This window comes from Panicum virgatum, chromosome 1N (assembly GCF_016808335.1).
Source record: "Panicum virgatum strain AP13 chromosome 1N, P.virgatum_v5, whole genome shotgun sequence".
In the NCBI taxonomy this organism is placed as follows: domain Eukaryota; kingdom Viridiplantae; phylum Streptophyta; class Magnoliopsida; order Poales; family Poaceae; genus Panicum; species Panicum virgatum.
The window spans coordinates 2,308,452-2,334,497 of record NC_053145.1 but is presented as its reverse complement, the minus strand read 5'-3'; the positions used below and the strand labels follow the sequence as shown (position 1 = coordinate 2,334,497).

Here is a 26,046-nt window from a genome sequence, read left to right as displayed (position 1 = left end):
GGGGGCAATCGCATCAAGATATGCGGCCATGCGAACTTTCCAATAAGCAAAGTTCTTGCCCTCGAAGTGGGGCGGCGAACCACCCATCTTGGCCATAGCTCTAGGCGGTGAAGCCTAATGATCCAAATGAGCAACGAGGCTCTGATACCAATTGTAAGGATCGATGGACCAAGAGGGGGGGTGAATTGGGCCTTTTTCAATTTCTAAAACAAAGTAAGGCAACCTTAACCTATGCAAAGCTAGTAGGGCACCAATTCACCAACCGGATAACTAAGCTACCTACACAAGCTAAGAGAGATAAAAACAAAGTAAAGCCTAGCAAGGTAGAGCTAAGTTATGATCTCTAAGTCAAGCTCATGAATAAATTGCATGAAAAAAAATGCTTGAATATAAAGAGTGGACAAGAGACAACCGGATTTTTTCCGTGGTATCGATGTGTTGGCACACACCCCTAATCCACGTTGTGACACTCTCAAAGAGTCTTGTCACCTCCCAAGTCACCGAGACGAGGGCGCTCACTAAGAGTCTCCGTTCACCATCCCGGCGTGGTGGAGATCAAGCCACGTACAATCTTCTTCTCCGGGCTCCCACAATCCTTGGCAAGCTCCGCGAGAAAACACCTCGATCACCAAGATCGCCTAGGTGATGCCAATCACCAAGAGTAACAAGCTAAGGCCTTCACTTGAGCAAGAACCGATCACCAAGAATGGATGCACACTAGCTTCTCTCTACTCAAGTCCTTAATCTTGCTTCTTGATTGATTGAATGCACAAGTATGTGAATGATGAAGCTCAAGGTGGCTCTTGACTATGGTATGAGTGTTTGGATGTTGCCTGGTGTCAAGAGTTGGCGAAATGACCCATTGGAGGGGTATATATAGGCAGCTCACACAAATAGAGCCGTTGGAGAAAAGCTGCCAGAAAACTGCGTATCGCCGGTTAATCCGACGTTCCCCCCATTGTCATCGTCGGTTTAACCGGTGAATGTAAACTGCCTCTTCTGAAAACTAGCCGTTACAACTGGGGCAGATTAACCGACGTTCCATCGGTTTAACCGGTGAGTGTAGTTGTCCACTGAACCATTGAAAAACCAAGTCTCTGGACAACTGCACCGACGTTAACTCAAACCTATCGTCGGTTTAACCGGTGAGTACAACTTTTAAATTCCTCTGAAAAACCATCTCACTGGTCAATTGCACCGACGTCTTGATTCAAACAGCGTCGGTTAATCCGGTGAATAGAACTTGAATTTCCCTGGAAAAACCAACTCTGGACCAATGCACCGACGTTAAATTCAAACACGTCGGTTTAACCGGTGTATTGAATTTGTCCAGACTCTGCTGACTTCGTTTAACCGACGTATAGAAAATTGAGAGCGTCGGTTAAACCGGTGTATAGACTTTTTCTGATTTTGTCTTTTCTGATTTGAGTCTTGAGTGAAATCCAAATATTCTTGAGATATAGTTTGAGAACCACTTATTTGAACTTCTAGAAACCTGAGTGACCATAGTGTGCATCCATTTTCAAATGACCATGTCCATGCTCAAGTTACTAAGCCTTAACCCCTCTTAATAGTGCGATCACTACAAAACTATAAAACCTATACTAACCTAAGTGTCCTTCTCAACCTTGTGACACTTAGGACTAGAAAGATCCTTAGCCTTGACATATATATAAGTTGAAAACCGAGATCGCCTTTTAGAATAACCGAAATTGAGGGGCCTCTTTTGACATATGACCAAATGAGCGATAATGATCTATTAAGCTACACAAACTCATTAGTCACAATAATGGTTGTCATTAATCACCGAAACATACCTTGAGGGCCTAGATGCTTACACAACATTTCTACCAAAGAATATGAAGAAGAAGAAGAAGAAGAAGAATGGGACGCAAAAGCTGGTTTTGTGATGAAGGTAAGAGATTCATATACTTCTACTAGATTTATAGTATTTGAACGTGATGATGAAGATTGGGAGACTCTAAGCGACAAGGGGGAAGATACTAGAGATATGAAGATAGAGTCTAGTCTTCATGAAGATGAGCCACAAGGGTATAGGGCAGACACAGAGGGAGCATTGGTGATCCATGAAAATTTGAAAACACGAGATGAGGTGAAAGAAGCTTCCAGAAGGATATAGTTGCAAAGATCTCATGTATGCCAATACGTCACGAACTCAGGTAATTTTGCCTTCATACAAGAAAACATTCGGAGGGCAAACAACTAGAAGAGTACAGAAGAAAAAGGAGATGCATATTTGCACGAAGTCTATAGGGAATCTCCAACTAAAGGTTGAGAAGTACGAGTCGAAGGAAGATCGAATTGTGTCACCAAGACAAGATAAGAAGAAGGTTCAGAATGGCAGAGCACAGAAGATGTAAGGGGCAGCGCGTAGTGGTTTGATCACCAGAGACAAGTATGCATTGAGGGGGAGTATTGAAATATGCAATGCATACTGGGAACATTCTATAAGACTGTGGAAATCACAAGAAACTAACTTTGCAATGCATAAGGATAAGATCATGCCAAAGTTAGAAGGTTCTAGAAGAGTGGAGAGCAAGTATGAATAATAGTTATCATGCTTCATGGTGAAGTATAGAATTCTCTAGAGGAAAGATATTTGTATGATCGGATAAAGATGAAGAAAACTCTAAAAATGTAGAAGAGTGTACAAGGTGGACACATGACAACACCATATGAACCATGGAGTCCTATAAATAGGGTGTCCCCCATTACTATACCATGGCATAAGAGGTTTCAAGTAGGAAATGGCAGGGTTGCTATGTAGTGTAGTGATGTCATGGTAGGATAGTCACATAAAGAGTGCAAGTGTCATCTCATATTGTATTAAGTTGAGTTGTGAATAAAGGTTTGAATTCTCTTGTAAGTGTTAATCTCCCGGTCTCTAAGTAATTAGTGTATAAATTGTAATCTATCGTAGGCTGGCTCTGTTATCCGGGATCACAAAGTATCTAGGCTTCATCGTAGGAAGGCTTTATCTCTCGGAAGCTAGCTTCATCTGTTGGTAGGCTCTACCTCCCAGAAGCGAGAAAGCGGCTCTGCCATCGAAAGGAGGTGTAGATCTTTGCATAGTGGGTATTAGGACCACCTCGATTCCCAACATAAAGCAAGGAGTATAGAGATGAAGGATAGCTTGAGGGGTAGATCTAGTCTAGTCTTGGTACCCTCTTTGATTCCCTTTCTGATTTTATCCATTGATCCATCGATCTGAACCAGACAAAAATTTTATCTGTCCCATTGGTGTGCTTCCAGCGCGTGGACGACCTCTGCGACCTTGGTGATGATGAAGCCAAAGTTTGCTCAGATCCAGTTCCTACCGCCCTACATCACCCAGTTTCTGGAGCTCTTGACCGTCAAATGCTATCGGGGAGGAGCCGGGGAGATCGCTCTCATCCGCCGAGTGCGAGGCGAGGCGAGTGTGAGTGGGGGAGTGGGGTTTTCCGGCTGGTTTGGTTGAGCCGCACCCGCAAGAAGTCAAAGAGTCGTGACTCGTCAGGACATGTGTCAACCGGTGGTTAGCTCACCTAGTTTCCTTATTTTGGGAAGAATCAAATATTAATATACCATCTCCAATATCCAATATAGTAGTAATAATTTGATGGACAACAGCCCGTTTAGTGCTCGCCACCGGCACTAGGCTCGCCCAGGTGAAACTTCACCCGCACAACACAGTGCCATGGGGGCTGCAGTTGCCCCTTTTGACGGATGCCCCATCGCCTCCAAGGAGTGTAAACTACGAGTGCCGCATGAAAACTCGTACTAGATAACTGCCTCCTTGGCTTCTGTCTGCTACTGCTGCCTGCATGTATTGCTATTTTTTTGCTAAATAGAAAGCATTCATAAATCTCTGTATGTGTGTCTGTCTGTTGCTGTGCTATTGCTCTTGTCGATGTGTTACATTGTGCTACTGCTGAAACTCAGCAGCACCAAGACACAACACCTGAGTAGGAGTACCTGACAACATCATCATCTGAGATTCTGAGTCTCGCAAAACTATGGCATGTGAAGAATCAAAATCATGGACATTAAGCTATAAGATAATCATTTCTCTCTGGCTCTAAATTATAGCCTTCATCTCCAATGTTAATGTGAGTCATGAATACTGCATATCAGATTGATGCAGTTAGTTTTTGTTTTCCATGTGTAGGGTTTGTCTGCTGATATGTGTGTATATGTGGCCAACAGAGTGCCATCTGTCACTGTGTTTTGATCCTTCAGCACAGCTCTCCCCTTAACCCTCCACGAAACATCAGGCAGGAAACATCAGGCTTGACACCAATATCTCAGATCGTTGTATTATCTCCACGGCTTTTATTTGATCTGGATCAGCAAAATATTGTAAAAATTAGCAATGATGCACACCTTAAAAATGCACGTATAGGGAAACGTACTTCATGCCACTCAAAGTTATGCGGTTTAAGTAAGGATCAATTATTATTATGTTACCTAGATAGAGAGTATTGGTTCAAGAAAACTGGGCACGTCCGTCCGCTGCAAGCAAGGAAACAAAGCTTGATTTAGATAAAGATGGATGAGATAATGCTGGATTAGCATCCTCAAGAAGATGAGGTAAACTTGCAGTGGAACGAACCTTCCAGGAATGTTGATTTGTTTCAACAAAAGCTTCTTAATCAAAACAACACATATATGAGCACAGGGCTTGAACCTAGCAACAATCTGGATCCTTTAATCAGTCATCTGTCATGAGATAAAATAGATGTTATCAAACAAGCAAGGCATGCTTTACAGAACAGGCCTCTATCTTTGCTCGTGGAACGGCTTGGCTTGCAACGGAATGCGGCGGGTTGCTCAGCTTTGCTCGACAACTCCGGTGTGGTACATCATCGAAAGATGGCGCAAGCGACAACTTGGCTTGCTAGTATGGCGGCCGAAGCTGTTGCGTGGGTGGCGCAACGTGATGCAGTCGTTCGGCGGGCGCGGTTCGACTGTTTGATGGGGATCTTCAAACACGGGGCAACACCATTCATCACCCTGATGGCGACTTTAGGAACGGATCCGCGACACGAGTACTGTGGCGGACGTGGAGAGGCCCCCGCATGCGGTGTCTTCTGCATGGCGACGAGAGCGAGGAGGTCCAGCGGGGGGTGTGGCGAGGCCCCGCGTGTTGTGTCATCGCGGTGATGGCGAGACAGCCTGCGAGAGGTCCGGATTCGGTGGTTTCACTCTGTCAGATGGTGTTTGGTGGGACAACGGTACTATGGCGACAGGTCCCGCATAGCGGTGGCCTTCTCGGCATGATGCGGTCTGTTTTCCTCGACTTTTTTATCAACACGGGATCATGTTTCGATAGTGACTTCCTAGGCAAGAGGAGGAGAAGGTTGACTGTCGTGGCAAATTGGCTTGCTCGGCCGCCATGGCTCTGCAGTTTTGAGTGTTTACCCGTGTTGATTCCCCAATCCAACCATGTAAGAGTTGAGGTGTGGTGTTTCTCGGGAGAGTCGAGTTGCGGAGTTCCCCGTGTTGACATCCCAATCCAACCGGGTGTATCTTTTTTTTCGTTTCTTTTCTTTTTTCTGTCGGGTCTCCCAGAACTGTAGTTTTGTATTTAACATCTTGTGCGGTTCATTCAAAAAAATGATTAATGAAGCATCATGCACACAAATGAGCCGAAAATGCCAACATCTAATTAGAGTAGTACTAAGGGCTATATATATAATATCTTCACGCGCCTGACAATGTGCAAGTAAATCAATCCATTTTGTACTGAAATGGCATCATCAAGGGTTGCTAAATTGCTGAATTATACTGTATTCCTTATAAACTGCAGGGACTGACGGGCTGCTGCATGGTGCAAGTGATCCGATCCAACCGGCCGGCATTCATGTGATGGAGACTGACGAGCAGCGAGCAGCCAAGCCGATCGACGAGCCGCGGGATCGATCTGCAAGCCTCACCCACCGGGGACGGGGACTTTGGCCTCGGACGCTGGTGGTGGCGGCGGCGTCTTCCTCGCCTGATCGGGCGCCGGCTGCTGCTGCGCAGGCGCCGTCCAATTCTCCACCTTGAACACCGCCGCCGTCGAGCCCCCTTTCGCCGTCCCGGACCGCGGATGCTGGCGGCCGCCGTACGAGTCCTCCATCATGTCGCCGCTGGAGATCGTGAACCCAACGGTCGCCGGCGCCGGAGGCACTGTCGTGATCTCGATGATCGGCTGCTTTTTGTTGGCGTTCTGATCCAGCTGGTAACTCGGGAGGAAGCTTCCTACCACGACCTGGCAAGCACAACGCCATCAGGTTGCAAATTAACAAACATGCATCGATTAGTCATCATGGACCAGTGACTATATCTTTAATCATGTGATTAACCATAATATAATTCATTTCACGTGCATTTATAGTTCAATTCGATTCGTTCACGTACCTGGACAGGGCTAGCGGCCACGAGGAGGCCGGCAACTCCACCTCCGATGACACGGCCGTCGGCGGCCGCTAAGGAGACGCTCATCCCACCGGAGCGGCTTCTGGTGCCACCGCTATCAGTCGGAGTGAAAGATCCAGACAAGGAGAGTAGCTCAAACCGGCCCTGATTTAACATGGTGCAGTGTCAGCTAAAAAATCATTAAAGAATACATATAAGCACTATCAAACAATGGGCCAGCTGGGCATATTATTTTCCCGCGACTATTTAATACTCTAACAAGTAACGACACATGACTAAAGCATATGTATAACTCAATACGGGTATAGTTTCTCTGCAGTTTCTTTGTGCTGGATGTGCTACTAGTTTCCATCCACTTTATTTCCATGCATTTACCTTTCATCACAAAGAGTGGAAAGGTCCTGATCATGATTTAGCCCTATTCACTCAAAGTCAAACCACACGAATATTCTACAACAACACATACATGGTGTGACTTTCAATTTGTACTTGCTCCCAATTTGCAGTAGCATTCTGCATTCCTACTGGGCTGCTATAGCCACTGATATTGAATGCACGTATGCAGAGGACTAATTTCCCACTAAATTTAGTTTTATGATAATATGCAATTTGAGATTTAGTGGGATACAACACATTGCAAACCAGTACCTTGTAGAATTCTTCTGCAATCAGCATTTCTCCTACTAGCAAAGCTATTATTAAACTTTTGAACTGATACTACAGATGAGCAATTAAATAATCAAAATCTGCAAAGATGCTTCAGTACATATTAACTGCAGAGGACTATATGATATTAATTTTAAAAGGGAAAGCCACAAAAGTTTGCTTACTCATTTACACAGGCCATGCACAATTTACATGCAGCACTTTATCTGTTGAATGCTTGAATACCTATCAGTGTTTTTTCTAACCATTTTCATGGAGGCACAGGCAAACAACACAATCACCATATAAGGCTGTGAAGAATATTGATTTAGTTCTGGAGGCCATTGATGGCCATAGCTCCCTCCCCTTTAAATGAAATAAACTACAAAAATTCTCTTCAAGGAACAAATGCAAAATTAAAATAAAAGAATGACCCACCAATATGATAGCTAATAACATGGAAGTAACATTAGCAAGTAAGAACTAAACTTCATCTATTAGCTTCAGCTGCTGACATGTATATAACTTCAGAAGGTAATATGAACAGACCTCATAAGTAACTGTACCACCTAAGGAATCTTGTTGACGCAGTGTAACATTTGCAATGACACCATTGGCAGATAGAATGCAAATTGCCCTTGGACCTTGTTGGGAGAAAGATATGACCTTCATATTGACATCCTAGTTAATAAATAAACAAGGTTATGAACTCTCTCCAGAAAAAAAAAAGAGTCTGAATTCCACGGATTCAAGACCAATGGGTACCAATATAGAAGCAAATATACAGTATAGTTCATCAAGCTATTAAATAGGAATACTTATCAAGTAGATGAAATACATGATACTTACCTCACCAGCAGCAACATTAATAATATGAGGCGTAAAATTTGCACCAGAAGCACAAGCTACCAATTCACCTGCCAACCAACAAAAGAATATCATGTTTCTGAAATAGAGGGAGACAAAATTATCAGGAAAATGTTCACTTTGAATTATTCCATGCCTTCATTTTATCAATCATGGAGGGGGTACAAGAAGTACACCTGGCTGCCCTATTATAGAAGCAATAATTCTATTCAACTAATGCATCATAAGTTCACAACTGCTGTTTTTCCTCATGCCCAGATGGTCAGGTCAATCTGTATGCGTAGTGTTCTAACACCAAAGGAAAAACAAGGAGGAACAGCAACAAACAGTTACTGTAGCAGAACCGACTATGTAACGTACCAGAATATGTTATAGTAATCTCCCTGGCCTTTGTAGAGAAATATATTGAGTTATCCTATCAATTATCTGTCTGCCCATTCCAAACAGTTAACGACCTAAGAGTTTCATGCAAAAAGACAACATTGCAAATAATTTCCAAAACGCGGTATATATTTTACACGTAACACATGCTTATCCACCCAAGCAACCAAACGATATATCTGTTTTCCTCCAAAGGAATATGCTTCCAAGAGACATCAACTTATTTAACATCACCACCAGCCATATTTTCTGTCCAACTACAAGTAGATAAATAGGCTTCCAAGCCACTCGATTGCATCATCTATGACAACACATCAATCACATATATAATATGAGTGTTGACGCTAGTGAGGCTACAAACTTCCAACTGCATCAGGCATGGCAGTTCCACTTTCACTGTATTTCTATTTTTCTGGAATAAGGTGTTAGTACAACTGCACAAGAACTAAGGCTTGAAAATTGCAACCATCCCTTGATCAATTCGATGGATGTTGCATAAGTAGGTTGCTAGCGTGTCACAGAATGAAGGATGAAAGGGTGCAAGCCCGAAACCACTAAGAGCATCTCCAGCAATAGCCCCCAAATCACAGCCCTCATATAAGTTTTGGGGGCTGATCCCCATCTCATACCCTCCAAATAATACATCCAACTCCAGCAGAAGCCCTCATATTTGAGCCCTCATCCAAGTCTAGAGGGGCTGGTGAGTGGGACCCACGGATGGAGGGCTCCCTAGAGACCCAGGCCTAGGGGGTGGAGGAGGAGATTTGGAGGCCTCTCTAGTTTAGGGACTCAAGTATAGGGTCTGCTGGAGTTGTTTTTCTTGATTTCACCCTTTAAATTTGGGGTAGAGGGTTTGATTGAGGGTCTGTTGGAGTTGCTCTCAAACCACAAATAAAAGATGACATGGGTACCCAACTAGCACCACGTCTTCAGAGAACATGAGCACTACCGAAATATCTAGTACTGGTACCTGAACTGAAACTTGGCTGCATGTCTCTTTCAGAGTTTCAGTTCACCTACCTAGAATAGCAGAGCTCTCACCAACTATGCTCCGACAAAGGAGAGAGTTTCTTTGACTAAAATAAGTTGCGACCTTTCAGATTTGACCCCAAATTCCAATCTCAGATCGAAATTGAACGAAACTATGGGGAAAATTTCTCAAAATTAAACGAGTAATAAGGCGTCCTGGAGATGCGAGGAAGCCGAGGAGGGCAGGAGCAGGACGTACCGAGTGGCCCGAGCTGTGGCTGCGGCGCCGGCGCTGACACGACCACCGCAGCCGTGGGCGCGGCGGCCGTCACTGCCACGGATATTGGCGTCGCGCGGCTGACGAACCCCACCGGGCGGCCCCTGCCCCTCTTCATGACGGACCCGACGGCAGAAGCCGGCGTGTACTGCGCCCCGCCCGCGTCGTCCGGCACCGACGCCGAGATCGGCGTCGCATTCAGCGGCCGCAGCAGGCTCCCGTCCGGCCCGTATTTCCGTGGCCTCCCCCGCTTCCGCTTCCCCTCTCCTCTCCCAGCAACAGCCGCCGGCACCGCTGACGCGGCCGTAGGAGCAGCCGGCGCAGGCTGAGAGCTCGCCGGTGTCGGTGTCATCGTCGTCGTCGTCGTCTCCGGCGCCGGCTGCTCGGCATCAGCCGCGGCCGGCGAAGCCTCCGTTGTCGCCATCGTGGGCTCTTCTAATGAAGACTACCTCGCGCCTGGTCGGGCCGTGACCATCAGAGTCCTCTTCTTCTCACGAGCGCGATCACGAAGCTGAGGGCCTGAACTCACCTGGAATTCAGACTCCCGACCCTGAATTCAGAGCCCAGAAGACTCGGAGGACGGACTCTGCAAGCTAGCCGCCGATACACAACCGGTGCGGTTCTCCGGCGAGCTTCGTCTGGCCGGCCGTGTTCCGGCGAGAAATTCAAGAACAGAGGCGACAAGGGGAGAGAGGTTCGGTTGGAGACGAAGAGATGGGAAATGCAGCGAGGAAATAAAAGGGATCGATTGGTTTTAATTTAAACAAGGACAGAAAGTATTTAAAAATATTTTGCAAATGGACGGAGTTTTTAAAAAATTTAAGTTTGTTCGGTTTGGTGATTGGGGTTAAATTAGTGGGGTTTTTTATTGGGAAAAATATTGGTGGGGTTTATTGTTTAATCGTTTCCTTGTTTTGTATCGTCTAGAGGGCGAATTTTTAATCCCCGTGGTGCCAATTTCGAAATATGCGGTGTGACGCTGAATTAATTTATGTTTTTGGTGTCTTTCTGGCTGGGTCCTTAATGATTTAATAAATTGCAGATCGGAGAAGGAGTTGGTGGTGTTTGAACCCTTCCGGATTTCACATAGGCTTCAAGTTCAAATTTCACAGCAAATTTGTGCACTCCATGGTGTTTTGAAGAGTGTTAATTTATATGTATTAGGCACTGAAGTGCACAATATGTCTTTCAACCATATTGACCGTAACAGATACATGGCTCACAGTTAAAATGATTCGCAAATCCGTTGCAATTAATTCCGGTGTTCAAAAATTAGGCTACTGCTTTCATGGCCTAAACTTGCACAAAGACAAGTCAGTTTCTGCAAAACAGCAAAACAGCCTTTTATATTGACGTTTCCCTAAAATTGCACAAAGACAAGTGCGTTTCCGCAAAATAGCCCTTTATATTGATGTTTCTTTTGTTAAAGCTCTAATTTATAGCCTAGCTAGCGACGGAAACATTAAGATATATGTATGTAAAGGGCATATATGTGGAAAGCAAAAGGATGACTTTTATTAACCAAACAAATTTATACGAATAATTTATGTGAAGTTTCTTTGGTGGAAAAGAGGCTCTTGCCCACCACTTAACTACTTCTTATCTGACTTGATAGCTATTAAATTAATTATCTAAACAAAAAATAATACTGGTAATAGGTAACTTTTTGCTGGCACCACAGATGCTTATTGTGTAAAATGATGGCAATCAAGAAGGCTAGAAGTAATTAATTATCCTATTTAATTATCATAGACTCTCATGTCATCTTGGCTTACCGTGCTCGCTTACCCTTTTTAAATTCTTGAGAGTTTCACACTCTAGATGATCTATGTAAAAGATAACATTGATGTAATTTGCAAAAAAAAAATCGATATAAGATGATTCCTGGTCACAAATCATTATTGCTTTGCATGACAATAATCATATGGTAAAATATCATCTCATTTCCCTATCCAATATCGACATATTATTGACCAAATGGAGTTAATATATAATTACTTGGTTATGACTACAAGATATATCATTGAGGCAGTTGGAAATGATGATATTATTGTATCTTAAGCTTGGATCGATGATAACACCTTCCGATAAATATAGAAATCATCTTTGCACACGAAAAAGTCAGTACATGCCAAACTAGCTTTAGCGCAAGTGGCAATGATTAGATTATCCTATTCGATGGCCATATTTCAATAGCACATCGATTTCAAGTGTTTTACAATAGTTAACTAGTTTGGTTCATTCCCACAAAGAAAAGTTGAATCTTTTGGTTAAAGAAACTTAAAGGAGAGACCATTTAAGTGTTCTACTCTTTTAATCAAAACTTCACACTAACTAGCTAGTTATTTCCACAGGTATGTTAAGTGCTTTCCTAGACAAAATTATTTTTGACCAGTGCAAACTAGTCAATAGTGCATAGTTAGATCCAGGCAAAATCCATTGCAGTGGCAAATCATAGTACGTACATCTGTACATGCCAGAGTGCATCTCAACTCCCAGCTAAGAAAAAGTAGTAATGCGGCAAGAACAGTGACGAACAATCAGGGCAAAAGTAAGCATTTTATTTGAAACCACACCATATGTATCATCTTCCATATCATGTTATGATTTTTAATATTTTTGAAAAAAAATATTAGAATGCATATGTTTATTATATATTTTTAGTTCTTTATGTATATTCGGGAAGGGTGTAGAAGCGCTTAGTTAATTACGATTTCCAAAGTATTCACATGCATCTGGGCCCAATTTCTCGCAACCAAATTATATATACCAGCTAACCAGCACATCATAAAAAATGCTAAGCTATGGAGGCTTAATTTGACTGAATTATATTATAGTGGGGGACAAATTTTGACCAATTTGATATGATCAATAGGACAATATTGCAGTATATTATTTTACGCGAATTATGGATTTGGATGATCTAGGTGGTGCAAATTATATTGTTTTTTTTCATATAACTTTAGTAGTCAGGGTGACGTGGTAATAGTATATCACATTATTTCCAAAGGAAATGATGTTGATTGGCGTGTTATGGTTACCCCTCTCACTGCCAAAAGGGTTTTTAAAATCATGACCACATGACGTGTTCCTGTTTGCCCATTAGTTTACACCCCGATGCATGTATCAGATAAGTCCTACCCAACGTCCTTATCTTTTATAATTTTTTTCTCCATACAAAATAGCTGTTTTTTTAATAATAAATTGAGAGTTGTGATATTTTATTTCATTTGACTATCCCTATGGAATCATGCAATTTCAAATATTGATTTTTTTTTTGTTTTTGTTTTGATTGTTTTGTCTCTAGAGCTCACAAATGTGATACTTAGGATAGGATAATCGCCGGTGGTGGTGAAAAATCCAAAGTTCATAGTATATAATAATATAATATATAATAATATGGTTTACAATCTTCTTTTTTTTGGTAGAACACGGAAGTTCCACAACTTCGAGATGAAATCGCATCGTTTTCTTGTTCTATTCTCGTGGAATTCCAGCGGAATTCTTGCTTTCGGTACAAGGAGGAGGCCCTCAGAAGCAACAAGTCCTAGTTTTATTCTGGGCTTCTGTTCTAAAGCGGGCCATCGAAACCGTCATTGCCACTTTATTTGGGCCGGTCGTCCGTGGGCTGCCAAGTTGGTCGCGTATTCACGGGCTGACAAATGAGCAAACGTAGGGGCCAAGTTTGAAAAAGCTGTCCAGGAGTAGTCCATATCTGGTGGTGTTTGTGTTGGAAAATGGCTCTAGAGCTTGGCCAGACTGTCACACAGCTGAAAAAAATGTCATTCATGCCTGTCTCGTTCTTCCAAACATAATATAGGAAAACCCAAGAAATATCAACATGTGTGGCTGGTTTCTTTGCTTGGGCACATAAACAATCAGAGACTCGACTCCTCGAGAGTAGCGCCCAAGCAACCATGCGCTCAAAAAATGAATCAGGCAGTTACCAAGGAGTGTCATTCTTATATTACCAATAGCTGAGTAAAGTTTGTTAGTATAGTTCTTAGTGAAATTTGGAATTAAAGCCATCTAAAACAACTTGTGGCTCACCATAACCCCGGCATTGATTCAGACGTCTAATTCTAAGAATTTAGATAGCATGCATGCTACTACTTGTGTAGTGGCGTTGTAAAAAGTATTGCTGATTAGAATGATGAAATAGAAATGTTGCCATGTTTTACCAACAATTATCAAGTTATACACAAATTTAGTGAATAAAATTAATAGATTTGCATGTAGAGCTCCTCTAGCAATGGACAAAAAAAACAAAGATCAAATTACACTTATAAAGACTTTCTTATAAAAATGCACTTTTAGATGCTAGAAAATCCTTAGTAAATGTGTCATTTTCCCCCTCAGTCAAAACAAAGCTTAAACAGTTTTTTCTGCAAGAAAGCTTAAGGCCATATTTGATTCATGGGACTAATGCATTAGTCTCTGCACTTTAGTCCCTAAGAATTTAAATAGAAGTAATTAAAAGGGTCTAAAAGTGCATGTTGGACTAAAATCCATTAGATCCTCTTGGAGGTACTTATTGGTACTAAAGGCCTATTTTTTCCGGTTGCTACCCTGCTGGCTCCACTTGTACCTTCCCCTGTAGGGGTAACATGGTCTTTTGTACAATTAATTTAATAACTTTTAGCTCTTTTAGTCCCTAATTTTAAACAGAAAGAGAGTAAAATTTTTAGCTCAAGGAAATTAGTCCCGAGAGAAAAGGAACCAAAGGCCTAAGCACTTGAGATGAGATAGATCATACCGACAACAAAGCCGTGCTCGTTTTGCAGACCCATCCATCGCCGATCTCAATCCAAGGCTCCACGTCACACTCCTCACCTCTCTGTCTCCCAGTATAAATGGGTCCCACTACGCCGCTACCGCCGCCTCGCCTTCGTGTGCTCGATCACCTCCTCCCTTCCTCTCACCCGGGGGCCCCACGGCGGCCAACACGCACACGACACTCCCCAAACACACGCGCCGCACCACCCCCAATCCCCCGACCCCTCCTCCTTGACCTGACTGCCCCCGGCCCCCGCAGGCTGTTCGACGCTTCGCCCCACCCGCGCGCCGCCACGCCATGGCCTCCTCCGTCTCCGCCGCCGCCAAGGCATCCGCCGCCTTCGCCCACAAGGTCTGTCCCCTCTTCCGCCCCCTCCCTACCTCCCAGCTCGCGTCCCGTCACTGACCGGCTCCCTCCCCTGTCGCAGAAGGAGCTCGCCGCCGCGGCGCCGTCGCCGGCGCAGCACCGCGCGGGCTCGGGCCGCCGGAGCAAGTCATGCCGCGTGCGCGCCGTCGCCTCACCCGCGCGCGCGCCCCGCGCCCCGGCGTCCACCGGCTCGGTACGCCCCGCTGAATCCCATCCCCGCGACTGTTAACGCGCCTCTTCTGAATGTTGCTGCTCCCGATGTCGCGCTTGATGTACTGTACCTACGCGCCGCCTCTCCCGAATCTCGCCTCAGGTGAAGACCGCGATGACGATGACGGAGAAGATCATGGCGCGGGCGTCGGAGCGCGCGGGCCTGGAACCCGGGGAGAACGTGTGGGTGGACGTCGACGTGCTAATGACGCACGACGTCTGCGGCCCCGGCACCATCGGCATCTTCAAGAAGGAGTTCGGGGAGGACGCCAAGGTCTGGGACCGCGAGAAGGTCGTCATCATCCCGGACCACTACATCTTCACCAGCGACGAGCGGGCCAACCGCAATGTTGATATCCTCAGGGACTTCTGTATGGAGCAGAACATCAAGTACTTCTATGACATCAAGGATCTCAGCAATTTCAAGGTATGGAAGCCCATTTGCTTGTCGTTTCATTCAATTGATAGCTTAGCTTGCCTGCCTTGTATCAAATTAAAGTTCCTGTTGAAGTTTTTCTTCCTGCAGAAGTTACATTTTCGAGTTTTTTGCAGGCTAATCCAGACTACAAAGGCGTCTGCCACGTTGCACTTGCTCAAGAAGGTCACTGCCGACCAGGCGAGGTACCTTGCTGTTACTGGCTGTACCAAGTTCAGCTAATCTGTGATTTGTCATATAGGAATGACTGACTCCAATTGCTGTCTAGGTTCTCCTTGGTACTGATTCTCATACGTGCAACGCTGGAGCCTTTGGCCAATTTGCAACAGGAATTGGAAACACCGATGCAGGTTTTGTACTGGGCACTGGAAAGGCTCTTCTCAAGGTATGCCCAATGTTTTCATTACCTCAAGATAAATTTGAGAACCACTCTTACAGAACAAATAAAATAAAAAAATAAAGACATTTATTTGTGGGGTATAGGTCCAGTTGCTTGCTGAAGTGTCGTTCTATTCTATAGTTCATTGATGTGTCAGGATACTTGCATAAATTTATCTTCAGGAAATGAGACTTTATCAGCCAAAAAACTTGGTTTCACATAAATCAAAATTAAAGATAGGTTCCTTGAATCAGTAAAATGTTATTATCGTTTGCACTGACTTGCATTTCCTCAAAACACAACAGTCATAGAAAAGTCAGAGTGTAGTATCCAGTTAGCCCTATTGTTGTATCAGTTATGTGTTCCATTTTTGTATTGTACACCCTCTTATTGCTTTCTCATACATTGTCGATGCACTTCAGCCACTTCCAGGATAATAAACACAGTGTTTTGATATGTTAATCTTATTTTTCAGGTGCCACCAACTATAAGGTTTGTACTAGATGGAGAAATGCCACCTTATTTACTCGCAAAAGATCTGATTTTGCAAGTAAGGCTACAAGCTATGTTAATTTTGTTCATCTCGTCGGATCTACATGTAGCTGGGATTTCTTATTCTTGTTAATTGCTACTTACAGATTATTGGTGAGATATCTGTATCTGGTGCAACGTACAAGTCCATGGAGTTTGTTGGATCAACTGTGGAAAGTCTAAATGTGCGTTGCTAGCTCAAGATTAGCTTAATACCTACCCACACTAATACACTATGTAACATTGAACTAATTCTTTTCACACACTTGCTAGATGGAAGAGCGAATGACATTGTGCAACATGGTTATTGAAGCTGGTGGAAAGAATGGTGTTGTGCCTGCTGATGAAACTACATTTAAGTACCTTGAGGTACAGAACTAACCTCCGAAATACTATTGATAAAACTGAGGCGATGTGCTTTTCTTTCATAACATTCCAATAACATATGAGTCTATGAGATAGAGAGTGCTCAAAACAAGTTGCAAATGATTTTTCATGATAGTTCTGACATCATATCTATCATACTGGTATATTTCAGGGCAAGACATCCGTTGATTATGAACCTGTCTACAGTGATGCTCAGGCCAGGTGATTATAGACCGCCCTTGCTTTTTCTTGTCCTTTAGCTCATGCTATGCATTAATTTGCATATTAGAGTTTTAAAATTTAGCCTACCCCAACTCGCTTGGGACAAAAGGCTATGTTGTTGTTGTTGTTGTATAAACTTGACTCCTTGTTAGACAGCATTGAAATTCAAGATTAAATGGATGAATGATACTTATTCAACAAGTTTGTCCTTGTGTTCAGGTGGTGTTCTGAAAAGTGAAAAGTTGATTATGTTATGCATATATATACAAGAAATAGATTGTTGCCGAGTGTTTTCCTTCACAACTTTTTGCTGGGGACACCAGCTGAGGATTGCACCACCAAACATTCAGCCAAGCCATTGCCTAACTTCAAAAAACATTGATTTTCCTATCTCAAACATTCAGCTAAACCACTGCCTAACAGTAGCAGCACCAAACATTCAGCTAGACAGTTTTCCTGTTGCAACTTTTGAGCTTCTATCTCTGTGTGATTTTTTTGATATGGCATGTGCATAAGCTATTGATCCCTTGGTTCTCTAATTTGATCGACTTATTTTTTTGGTTCTTCCTCAGATTTTTTAGTGACTATCGATTTGATGTATCCAAACTGGAGCCAGTAGTTGCCAAGGTTTGTAATGTAGTCTATTGGAAATCTTTGTCTTGGATTTGTTAGTTTTCCTTTAAAAAAGTGATAATCTTCATGAACTGCAGCCACATTCACCTGACAACCGTGCTCTAGCAAGAGAATGCAAAGATGTCAAGATTGACCGAGTCTATATTGGTTCTTGCACTGGTGGTAAGACGGAGGACTTCCTTGCTGCTGCAAAGGTGTTCTTAGCTTCGGTAAGAATCTTGAACCCTACCATGGTGTGCATGCATGTTGGATGATACTCTGATGATACCCGTTGTGTACTTGAAACTTGTACTTAATGCATGTACTTACTACCTTTAAAATCATTTTATCCCATGATGACTTGACTAACTGCAAATTTTTGTCTTAATCTAGGGGAAGAAGGTTAAAGTCCCCACGTTCCTTGTCCCTGCGACACAAAAGGTAAATTTACGTATCTAGAGTAAAAATATCCAGAAGTAACACTGTAACATCCTATAGACTTGTTCATATTTACTGACAAAAAATTTGAAATCTTTACAGGTGTGGATGGACGTATATAGCCTCCCTGTACCAGGATCTGGTGGCAAAACTTGCTCCCAGATATTTGAGGAGGCTGGATGCGACACACCAGCTAGCCCTAGTTGTGGTGCTTGTTTAGGTGGCCCTCGCGATACATATGCACGCATGAATGAACCGATGGTAAGAATCTTATGCACATCTTGAAGAATTTGTGTAAAATAGGCTTGGTACTTAATGTATACCTGGGGCAAGGCTACTATGGTTTTATGTCCATAAATTAGTATGATAACTTAAATATTTAAATATAAAATAATTTATCTTCTGCCCATACAAATCTCACACCATTGACTGGCTACCTGATGTCCCACTTATGCTTACTTGGGTACAGAATTGCTACCATAGTCTGAGTTACGTGCTAAGTCACTGTTCTAATGTTGTTAACCCAATAATTGTGGCTGGAAACACTAAACAAAAAAGCTCCCTTGGTAGGCCTGAGCTCCTCCCTAGAATACATTAGTAGTTCGGTACTAGACCCTTCCTTTGGCTGGCGGGCGGGGGGGTTGCATCCCCCCCCCCCCCCCCCCCTACAGATTTTGTTTGCGTCAGTTGAAACTACATGTGCATTGGAACCTTTTATCATTGATTGAAGTCAGTCTGTGAAGGCAAACATCAAGCTCAAAATTCTATTTTGTCAACAATGACAATTATGATGAATTATATTTTAACAACTTATTATGATCTGGATGCAGGTCTGTGTGTCCACGACGAACAGGAACTTCCCGGGCAGGATGGGACACAAGGAGGGGCAGATCTACTTGGCGTCCCCGTACACCGCTGCTGCCTCGGCCCTGACGGGGTATGTCACAGATCCCAGGGACTTCCTCATGTAACGACCTTGAAACCACAGAGTTCATGATGTAACAGAATGCCTGTATTAGTACTGTTTTTTTTTATGTTGAACCTTAATTTAGACGTGTCTCTGGATGAGAAATAAGCATTTTTTCTTGCTAGCGACTGCAAATCGGGATGCACATGGTTTTGCATTATTACAGTGTACTACCAAGAACAAACATGATTGTTACAGAAGGAAAATGCATTCATCTACATACCAGCAGCAGCAGCTTTTCTCCCCTATGTGTAGTGCTACCTCTAGTTCTAAAACACTACTTATGCGTTCAAGTGGACAGGGAGAACGATCACCGTCACGAGATTTCTCTCGGTTGTTTAGTTCAAAAATTAGTATGCACTGTGCATGGTTCTTACTGTCCACATCAGCAACTGTTAGTCTCAAATCAGTATGCATGGTTGTTATTGTGCACATCAGCACTCAAGTAGAGTTTTCGCAGAACTTGTTTGTTAGCAGCTTACAAACTTACTATATATACAATGGATATATGTACAAAGAGTCCTGATTGGCTCGAGACGGCCTCTCCCTAGCAATGTAACGTGCTTTATACTGTGCACATATCTGAACTCTATCCGTTCCATGTTGAACTCTGACTTCACGCGGTCGGTTGCTATCTCCTCCTCCGATCTCCGTCCATAAACCCTAATAACTGGACCGGCCGGCTATCCGTAACATGAGTGAACTCGGGATTCCCTCTCTCTCCCGTCACGACTTTCCCGATGCCGCGGAGTACGGCGGCGGCGGCGGCGGCGGCGGCCCGTGCCTTTTCCACGCCGGGCTCTGCTGCCCCAACGACCCGCTGGACACCATCATGACCAACCCCGACTTATTCAACGCCGACCTGCTTGAGGACCTTTTCACAGCCGCCGCGCTACCGCCGCCGCACCGGGGATGGGGAGTGCTGCCCACCGGGGGCGGCAAAGAGGTCTTCGACGTGGACGCTGCCGACGACGACGTTGGTGACCGGGACGGGGGCGCTTGCTCCGACGGCGCGCCACGGTTGCCGCCGCCGGTGCGCGCCGCGCTGTCGGACGATGACAGCTCATGGACGACGACTACGTCCAGTTTGGAGACCGAGTCGCCGCCGCCGCCGCCTGTCTCGCGGCTCGTTGTGCCGAGGAAGAAACGGGACATGTCCGTCAAGCGCCGCAAGCGGTTGTGGTCGCTGGATATGCCAAGCGTCCCCGCGTCTCGCGCTACCGCTAGCGGCGGCGACGGGGACCACGACGGCGGCCGCAGCGTTGACGGCGGTGTCCGCCAGCGCCTGCTCGGGGCGCGGCCGAGGAACAGGCGGACCCAGAGAGCGTGCACGCACTGCGACAGCACGGAGACGCCGCAATGGCGTGCGGGACCGGACGGGCCGGGCACCCTATGCAACGCCTGCGGCCTCCGCTACACGATGAACAAGCTGCTGCCCGAGTACCGGCCGTCGACGAGCCCGAGCTTCCGGAGTGACAAGCACTCGAACCGCCACAGGAAGGTGGTCAAGCTGAGGGAGACGAAGGTACTAAAAGAGAAGATTTCCAATATGCTGCCGGCGCCAGACTATGCTAATTTCATGGATGTCTGTACATATATATCCACAGGTCAATGACATCCAAAAACAATATAATTAATTGTAGGCTATTAATTATCAGTTCTTGGTTTGGATTCTAAAGATTCGTCGATGTTGAATTATTGTAAATATATATATCTACATTTCCCTGACGACATGTGATATCCCATGCATGGATTTCATTATTAAAAAAAACGATTTCATTGTAAGCTACTTAAATATTTATGGTTGGGGTTTTGTGTTCATCCTCTTATGCAAAGATCAAACTAAATTCGGAGAAGTAGCGTCCTATGTGCTATCAAAATATTTTACACATTGATGGAGATGACCTCTCTTCAATGTTACTGCAGGCACTTCTGGTGTTGTGATATATGATAATTAATGCATAAATTGTTGCAAGACTGAGGCGCATTACAACACACTCTTTATAAGGGTTTTGGCAATGATGGACAGTGTATTATATTCAGATTGGTTCCTGTATGATGCCTTTATATCCAATTTTTTTTCATGAAGCTAGAATGGTTCAAAATTTGATATGAGATAGAGTGTGACGGGGAAATGGCAAGCCTGCTTTCATGTTTATTTGGTGCAAAAGAAAACTGACCTGAAACACTATATATGCCACATTTATTCAGTAACAATGTACAAAAAAAACCCATACATGTTATATATAGGGAGCATAATCACGAAAATGCTCCTTCAATGTCATCGATAGATCGATTTAATCAAGTTAAACTCTCTGACAGCAATGCTATCCACAACCACAACAAAACCTCTACAAGCTGATTAATCCCAAACACCGATATACAACTGAACTTCATACAAATTACAACACCAGTCTACTTCTCTGCCACCCATCTTCTGCCGTAATACTTCATACATAGCGTGCATCTCAACTTTGTTCAAAATATATGCTGCATTATATCAGATAAAATTAGCAGGATTACATATATAATGGTCTAGAAAACAAAAACATGAAAAGCTTATCATGCTATGCTGCATCTGATCAGATAAAATTAGCAGGTCCAACAGAGGCAAGAAATGACTCAAAAGAGATATGCCGTGGTCTATGGACAAAACATGAAAAACTTAGTATGGAACATGGATTTTTTGGACAAATGAAAACTGCAAGGATGCATTACTATATCAGGGAAGTCAGGAAACCATAAAGAAGTACATTGTCACAACTCTAGTTTAGGTAATTGTAATCTTACCTATGAATACAAAAAGGCATAGTAATGATAATAAACCTCAGAACCTCCTTTTGCTTAAAAAAGTTGGCTCCTAGTGTAGCATCCAGAATCTAACTCTAAAGGACTTTACTGTGCAATGGTACTCATTTATCGCTTCTTTATTTCAGTCTTCATCAAGTGCTGGATTTATAATTGCTTGATACCTCAACATACATCCCATCTAATTTAGGAAATTTATGTATTCCACGCATGAAACAAGTTATAGGGAAAAAATAGCATTTTTGCGGCAAGGAAGTACATAGCATATCACAAAATGTAGATTAAAGCGTGAAGAAAATTAGGATAAGTAAATCACAGAAATTCACAAGATGATTATATCTAGTCCCACCTTTGTGTTGTCACCTAGCTTTTGCTTTTCTCACTTTCAAAGTATTTGAGGACACCATATCCAACTGTACCCGCCAAAAATAGAACAACTGTTGGAGTGAACGATGGATAAAGGTACTTGACAAAAAAGTTGTCATACTCCTCCGGCAGAAAGCCTGCATATAACATGTACAAGTTTAAGAGATGACTAACTTGGCTCAACAGTTCTGCAGTATCAAAATCCTTTTCATATAATTACTGGCTAAGTCAAACTCACAACTCAACTAGTAGTTACTAGTTAGGTGACACGAACATAACTAAATTATTGCTTCTGTTGCTGGACATTCTCTCTCATTTAGATGAGCAAGCTAAATGGTTTCTTTGGTACTATTGTGCTTCATACTACACTTCCTCAGATCATTCCTGCACCAACATCTTCCACTTGAAAAATTCTCGAGACAGGAGTATTAGATTGTGATTTCATTTAGGTGTTCCCCATTTGAACGAGTATCTACTCTAGGATGGGTTATAAAGTTTGGCCACGTGACAGCGCACAGAATGATGGTGTGGAGTGGAAAGCAACCAAAATGCATCATGAAAGTTTTTCTTCAATTCATCAACAATTGCCACAATGAAATCTTTAATCGTCTATTAATGTAGTTATGTACTCACAGAGCTCAAAACTACAGTTCCTCATTTGGGGATGTTCAATACTACATTCAGGTAATGCGCCCTGGCAGCAGGTGCAAGCAGAGTGCTAAACTGAATTATAATTACCAATTACCATCACCATCCACCAGCACCAATAAGCAAAGCGAATGCAGCATTGTAAGTTTGAGACCAAATTGCTTCTGTATATATAATATATTACCGGAGGCGGCGAGCGCAATGCCCTCGACGAGGATGATGATGCCGAGCCCCAGCCATGCGAGGAGGAAGGCGTTCTCGTTGGCCTGTCGCTGCCGCAGCTCCTCCTCCGTGGGCCCCTTCCCGCCGGCGCCCCCGGCCTTGGACGCCGCCTGCTGCTGCTGCTGGAAGATCGACGCGCTGCCCGCCGGGGCGCGGCGTACCACGGGGGCCGGAGGCTCCAGCGCCTCGCTATCCTTGTCCTGGCTGGCTCTCTTGCTACCCCCGCTCTTGGGCTTCTTGCCCTTCTTCTTGCTCCCGGCGCCCGAGGTAGAGGCGATGACGCGGAATAGCGGCGTTGCGCGGAGAAGGGGAAAGCCGGCGCGGGGGACGAACGCGGTGGAGGGAGACGCCATGGCGACGGCGTTCTGCTTCTGCGGCGACGGCGCGGCCGCGCGCGGCTTATCCGACAACTTCGGGGGCTGGGCCGGAGAGAAGAATCGGGCTGGGCCGGCGCCGGCAAAATTGAGCCCACTTGCTTCATGTTCCATTAGCTTAGCTCCACTGCTTTCCTGAAGCATGCATAATCTCGTGCCGAAACTTTAAAAGGCCATGCATAAAGGTCTGTCTGAATAACTTATTCTCTATGAATAAGGGTAAATTATTTCAGGACGGAGGGAGTATCTATGAGTAATGGTAAATAATGCTTTAGATTCATGTTAGGCGATTAAAACATCATCACAAGTGTGAAAAAATGTTTTCCTATTCCCCGCCAAAATAATAATGGGCATGTCCTAGATTTCAACATTTTCTTAGGGCAAATAGTGGGACTCGAACTGCCATTGATGTTATTGTTGATGAAAATGGTTATAAATAAAGTTGTTTGAATTAAACAGTTTTGCGTTATTGTATCATGGAATAGTATAAGTTAAGCTTGAAAATATGAATTCTTTGCTCTAATGATAGGTGGCCGTAGAGGATAAGATCGACCGATGTATGCATATGCTTTCAGATCGATCGGCAGGACGGGCTACTGGTTGATCTTTTATTTCGTTGTGTTTTTGTGGGAAAGCAGATAGAAGACGACACACGCATTTGTATAGTTAATCACAAGTGGTTATGATTGAAAGGTACGTGTGCTTTATAGGTACGGTATAAGATATCCGTGTATGATTTTCTTTCGAGAAAGAAAGTACATGTATTAGTTGTCACCACTGAACTTATGCATAGAGATTATTAGCTTCACTTGTTTGTTTAAAGGCCTGTCTCCCAACAAATCATGTTGTTCCCCTCAGAGAAAGGGAAAAGGGGAACTATATGAAGAGATGTTAGTTGTGTATACTCGCAACAAATTTCTTTCTAAAATAGAAATAAGTACTCCCTCCGTGTTGGTAAAGGAAGTCGTTTTGAGTTTGTTTGAAGTCAAACATTTTAAACTTTGACTATAAATAATTTTTTTCGGGTTGAGTTTGAAAATATGAAAGTGATGTAAATAGATTCATCTTGAAATGTAGTTTCGTAAAAGTATATATTAACTATATTTTATATTTTTTGTAGAAAAAATATAGTGGTCAAAGTTGTTCTTGGAGACTGTGTCGATGTCCTAAACGACTTATTTTACCATGCTAGAGGGAGTATATTGTTTTATTAGGATAAGACCTTTACAATTGTTACATAAATTTTATGACATACAAAATTAATATTATTATTAAAAAAGGTTATTATGTTATATAGCATAAATGACACATAGGGGTAATTGTTACTTAAAAACTTGTCATAATGAAGAAACGACTAAGCTTTATAACATTAAGTTGAGGGAGTATGTCACGAGGTACTGGTTCTCTGAGGAAGATGGTAAGAGGTATATATACATGCATGCATGATCGACATTGTTTTGATAAAAAAAAAGTAGCTATGGTGTGTAGTTAAACTTGGGTACGGTAGCACTAGGTAAAAAGGAGGAGAAGGCAAATAAAAACGACACGAAAATGATGTTAACGTTATGAGTGTGAGAGCAGCTATCTAGCACATGTGGTTTGATTTATTTATTTATTTATTGAGCGGAGGAGACGGAGAGAAGCACATGGTCGCTTTGGTTGACTGCGAGCTTCTAGTAGATCATGTCATCCGAGATGCAAATCGTCAAATCATATTCATATCATATGCTTTCGGTGAAAAGGCAGCAAGCATTATCATTACATTAGTGGATGGTGGTCCTGCTAGCTTAGCATCAGTGGCCGTCGGTTTCGTGTGTCAAGGCAAACGTTTAGGGAAAATTCGATTCATGCCACCACAACTCCGTGAAATTGGATGTCATGTTGAAAATCATGCCACTCAATGACATGGATTTCAACATGAGATCCAATTTCAAGAAATTGGAGTGGCATGGATCCAACTGACCCAAACGTTTAACACACGGGCTGAGGCCTAAGGATGGAGCAAGTACACGAGGACGAAGCTCACGGCCAGCCAGCGAAGCTCAGCAGCTGTCCCTTTGACCTCAGACATGCATCCATCCAGATGCGCCTCACCAACTAACTTTTATTATTACAACAATTTTGTTTCTTTTTCTTTAAGCATGCGACAAACTTTGATGACAACAATTTTGTTCTATAGACCTTTTCCTTTCAATGCCTAAAAAATAAAAGTTCTTTCGATGACAACGTTAAACGTAATTTTGTCTAACAGACGTGTTTTTCTTGCTTTTTGTGCACATATTTATTATAGTATCTATGTCAAAAAACACATTGGCAAAATGTAAAAAAAAAAGAGAAAGAGATTATGATTAGTCCTAGCAACTAGCTGCGCAGAAATGGGGTCAAACTCCCTCATTGGTTGCAATTACAAGTGACCCATGGCCATTGGCCAAGCAAGATCATGTTAGGATTAGTCCCGGCCAAGTGTCAACTCGTGCAGCAGCTAGCTTATCCCAAAACAAAAAAAATTGCATGTTAGGAGGAGTATCATAGCAAAAGGGGAAAACGCACAAAAAGGAGATCAGAGAAACTCGTTTCTCAAAATTAAAAAAAAATCAGAGAAACTCGAAAAGAGCCCCACAAGGACGCAAAAAAAAAAAAAAAACACGGCCGCCGGCCTGCCTGCCGTTCCGGCGAGCTGACCTGACCACGATGCCGACCTGACCGGCAGCTAGTGGTTCTGGTTCGTGGTGGTGATGTGGCGCCGCCGGAGAGGAGCCAGCCGA

General features: G+C 43.5%; 4 protein-coding genes across 6 annotated transcripts; 2 read left to right on the top strand and 2 right to left on the bottom strand.

The window, feature by feature from the left end:
• Positions 1–5,644: 5,644 nt before the first annotated feature.
• On the bottom strand, positions 5,645–10,306 carry LOC120654515 (AT-hook motif nuclear-localized protein 2-like). Of its 2 annotated transcripts, XM_039932074.1 has the most exons (6): positions 10,089–10,305; positions 9,542–10,015; positions 7,915–7,982; positions 7,615–7,746; positions 6,403–6,564; positions 5,645–6,253 (listed from the first exon to the last, which is right to left on the bottom strand). In XM_039932074.1, the coding sequence occupies exons 2-6, from the start codon at positions 9,981–9,983 to the stop codon at positions 5,933–5,935; spliced, it is 1,125 nt and encodes a 374-aa protein (XP_039788008.1). In that variant the 5' UTR covers positions 9,984–10,015; positions 10,089–10,305; the 3' UTR covers positions 5,645–5,932. The 2 variants fall into 2 exon arrangements, with proteins under 2 accessions (XP_039788008.1, XP_039788009.1); XM_039932075.1 differs by having other exon boundaries at positions 7,615–7,731; positions 9,542–10,306.
• Positions 10,307–14,468: 4,162 nt separating this feature from the next.
• LOC120654514 (3-isopropylmalate dehydratase large subunit, chloroplastic-like) lies at positions 14,469–19,091 on the top strand. Of its 2 annotated transcripts, none has more exons than XM_039932071.1 (14): positions 14,469–14,687; positions 14,764–14,895; positions 15,016–15,339; positions 15,465–15,533; positions 15,617–15,733; positions 16,203–16,277; positions 16,366–16,443; positions 16,532–16,627; positions 16,797–16,846; positions 17,419–17,473; positions 17,557–17,688; positions 17,852–17,899; positions 17,999–18,157; positions 18,727–19,091. In XM_039932071.1, the coding sequence occupies exons 1-14, from the start codon at positions 14,634–14,636 to the stop codon at positions 18,865–18,867; spliced, it is 1,530 nt and encodes a 509-aa protein (XP_039788005.1). In that variant the 5' UTR covers positions 14,469–14,633; the 3' UTR covers positions 18,868–19,091. The 2 variants fall into 2 exon arrangements, with proteins under 2 accessions (XP_039788005.1, XP_039788007.1); XM_039932073.1 differs by having other exon boundaries at positions 14,523–14,687; positions 14,767–14,895; positions 18,727–18,890.
• A 466-nt stretch (positions 19,092–19,557) lies between these two features.
• Positions 19,558–20,478, top strand: LOC120654290 (GATA transcription factor 7-like). Its single transcript, XM_039931797.1, has one exon. It carries the CDS (start codon positions 19,558–19,560, stop codon positions 20,476–20,478), a length of 921 nt encoding a protein of 306 aa, XP_039787731.1.
• Positions 20,479–21,039: 561 nt separating this feature from the next.
• On the bottom strand, positions 21,040–23,329 carry LOC120654513 (protein LOW PSII ACCUMULATION 2, chloroplastic-like). Its single transcript, XM_039932070.1, has 3 exons — positions 22,870–23,329; positions 22,021–22,174; positions 21,040–21,353 (listed from the first exon to the last, which is right to left on the bottom strand). Exons 1-2 carry the CDS (start codon positions 23,258–23,260, stop codon positions 22,035–22,037), a joined length of 531 nt encoding a protein of 176 aa, XP_039788004.1. The 5' UTR covers positions 23,261–23,329; the 3' UTR covers positions 21,040–21,353; positions 22,021–22,034.
• Between the last annotated feature and the right edge of the window lie 2,717 nt (positions 23,330–26,046).

What these genes read in the sequence shown, in the direction of transcription:
- LOC120654515 (XM_039932074.1), bottom strand. Translation starts at nt 9,983, where the DNA reads ATGGCGACAACGGAGGCTTCGCCGGCCGCGGCTGATGCCGAGCAGCCG. An exon ending in TTAATGTTGCTGCTGGTGAG is followed by an intron (nt 7,747 to 7,914) that starts GTAAGTATCATG and finishes TTTATTAACTAG; the next exon opens with GATGTCAATATGAAGGTCAT. An exon ending in TGGCCGCTAGCCCTGTCCAG is followed by an intron (nt 6,254 to 6,402) that starts GTACGTGAACGA and finishes TGTGCTTGCCAG; the next exon opens with GTCGTGGTAGGAAGCTTCCT.
- LOC120654514 (XM_039932071.1), top strand. Translation starts at nt 14,634, where the DNA reads ATGGCCTCCTCCGTCTCCGCCGCCGCCAAGGCATCCGCCGCCTTCGCC. An exon ending in CCCCGGCGTCCACCGGCTCG is followed by an intron (nt 14,896 to 15,015) that starts GTACGCCCCGCT and finishes ATCTCGCCTCAG; the next exon opens with GTGAAGACCGCGATGACGAT. An exon ending in CTACATTTAAGTACCTTGAG is followed by an intron (nt 16,628 to 16,796) that starts GTACAGAACTAA and finishes GGTATATTTCAG; the next exon opens with GGCAAGACATCCGTTGATTA.
- LOC120654290 (XM_039931797.1), top strand. Translation starts at nt 19,558, where the DNA reads ATGAGTGAACTCGGGATTCCCTCTCTCTCCCGTCACGACTTTCCCGAT.
- LOC120654513 (XM_039932070.1), bottom strand. Translation starts at nt 23,260, where the DNA reads ATGGCGTCTCCCTCCACCGCGTTCGTCCCCCGCGCCGGCTTTCCCCTT. An exon ending in CATTGCGCTCGCCGCCTCCG is followed by an intron (nt 22,175 to 22,869) that starts GTAATATATTAT and finishes TGTTATATGCAG; the next exon opens with GCTTTCTGCCGGAGGAGTAT.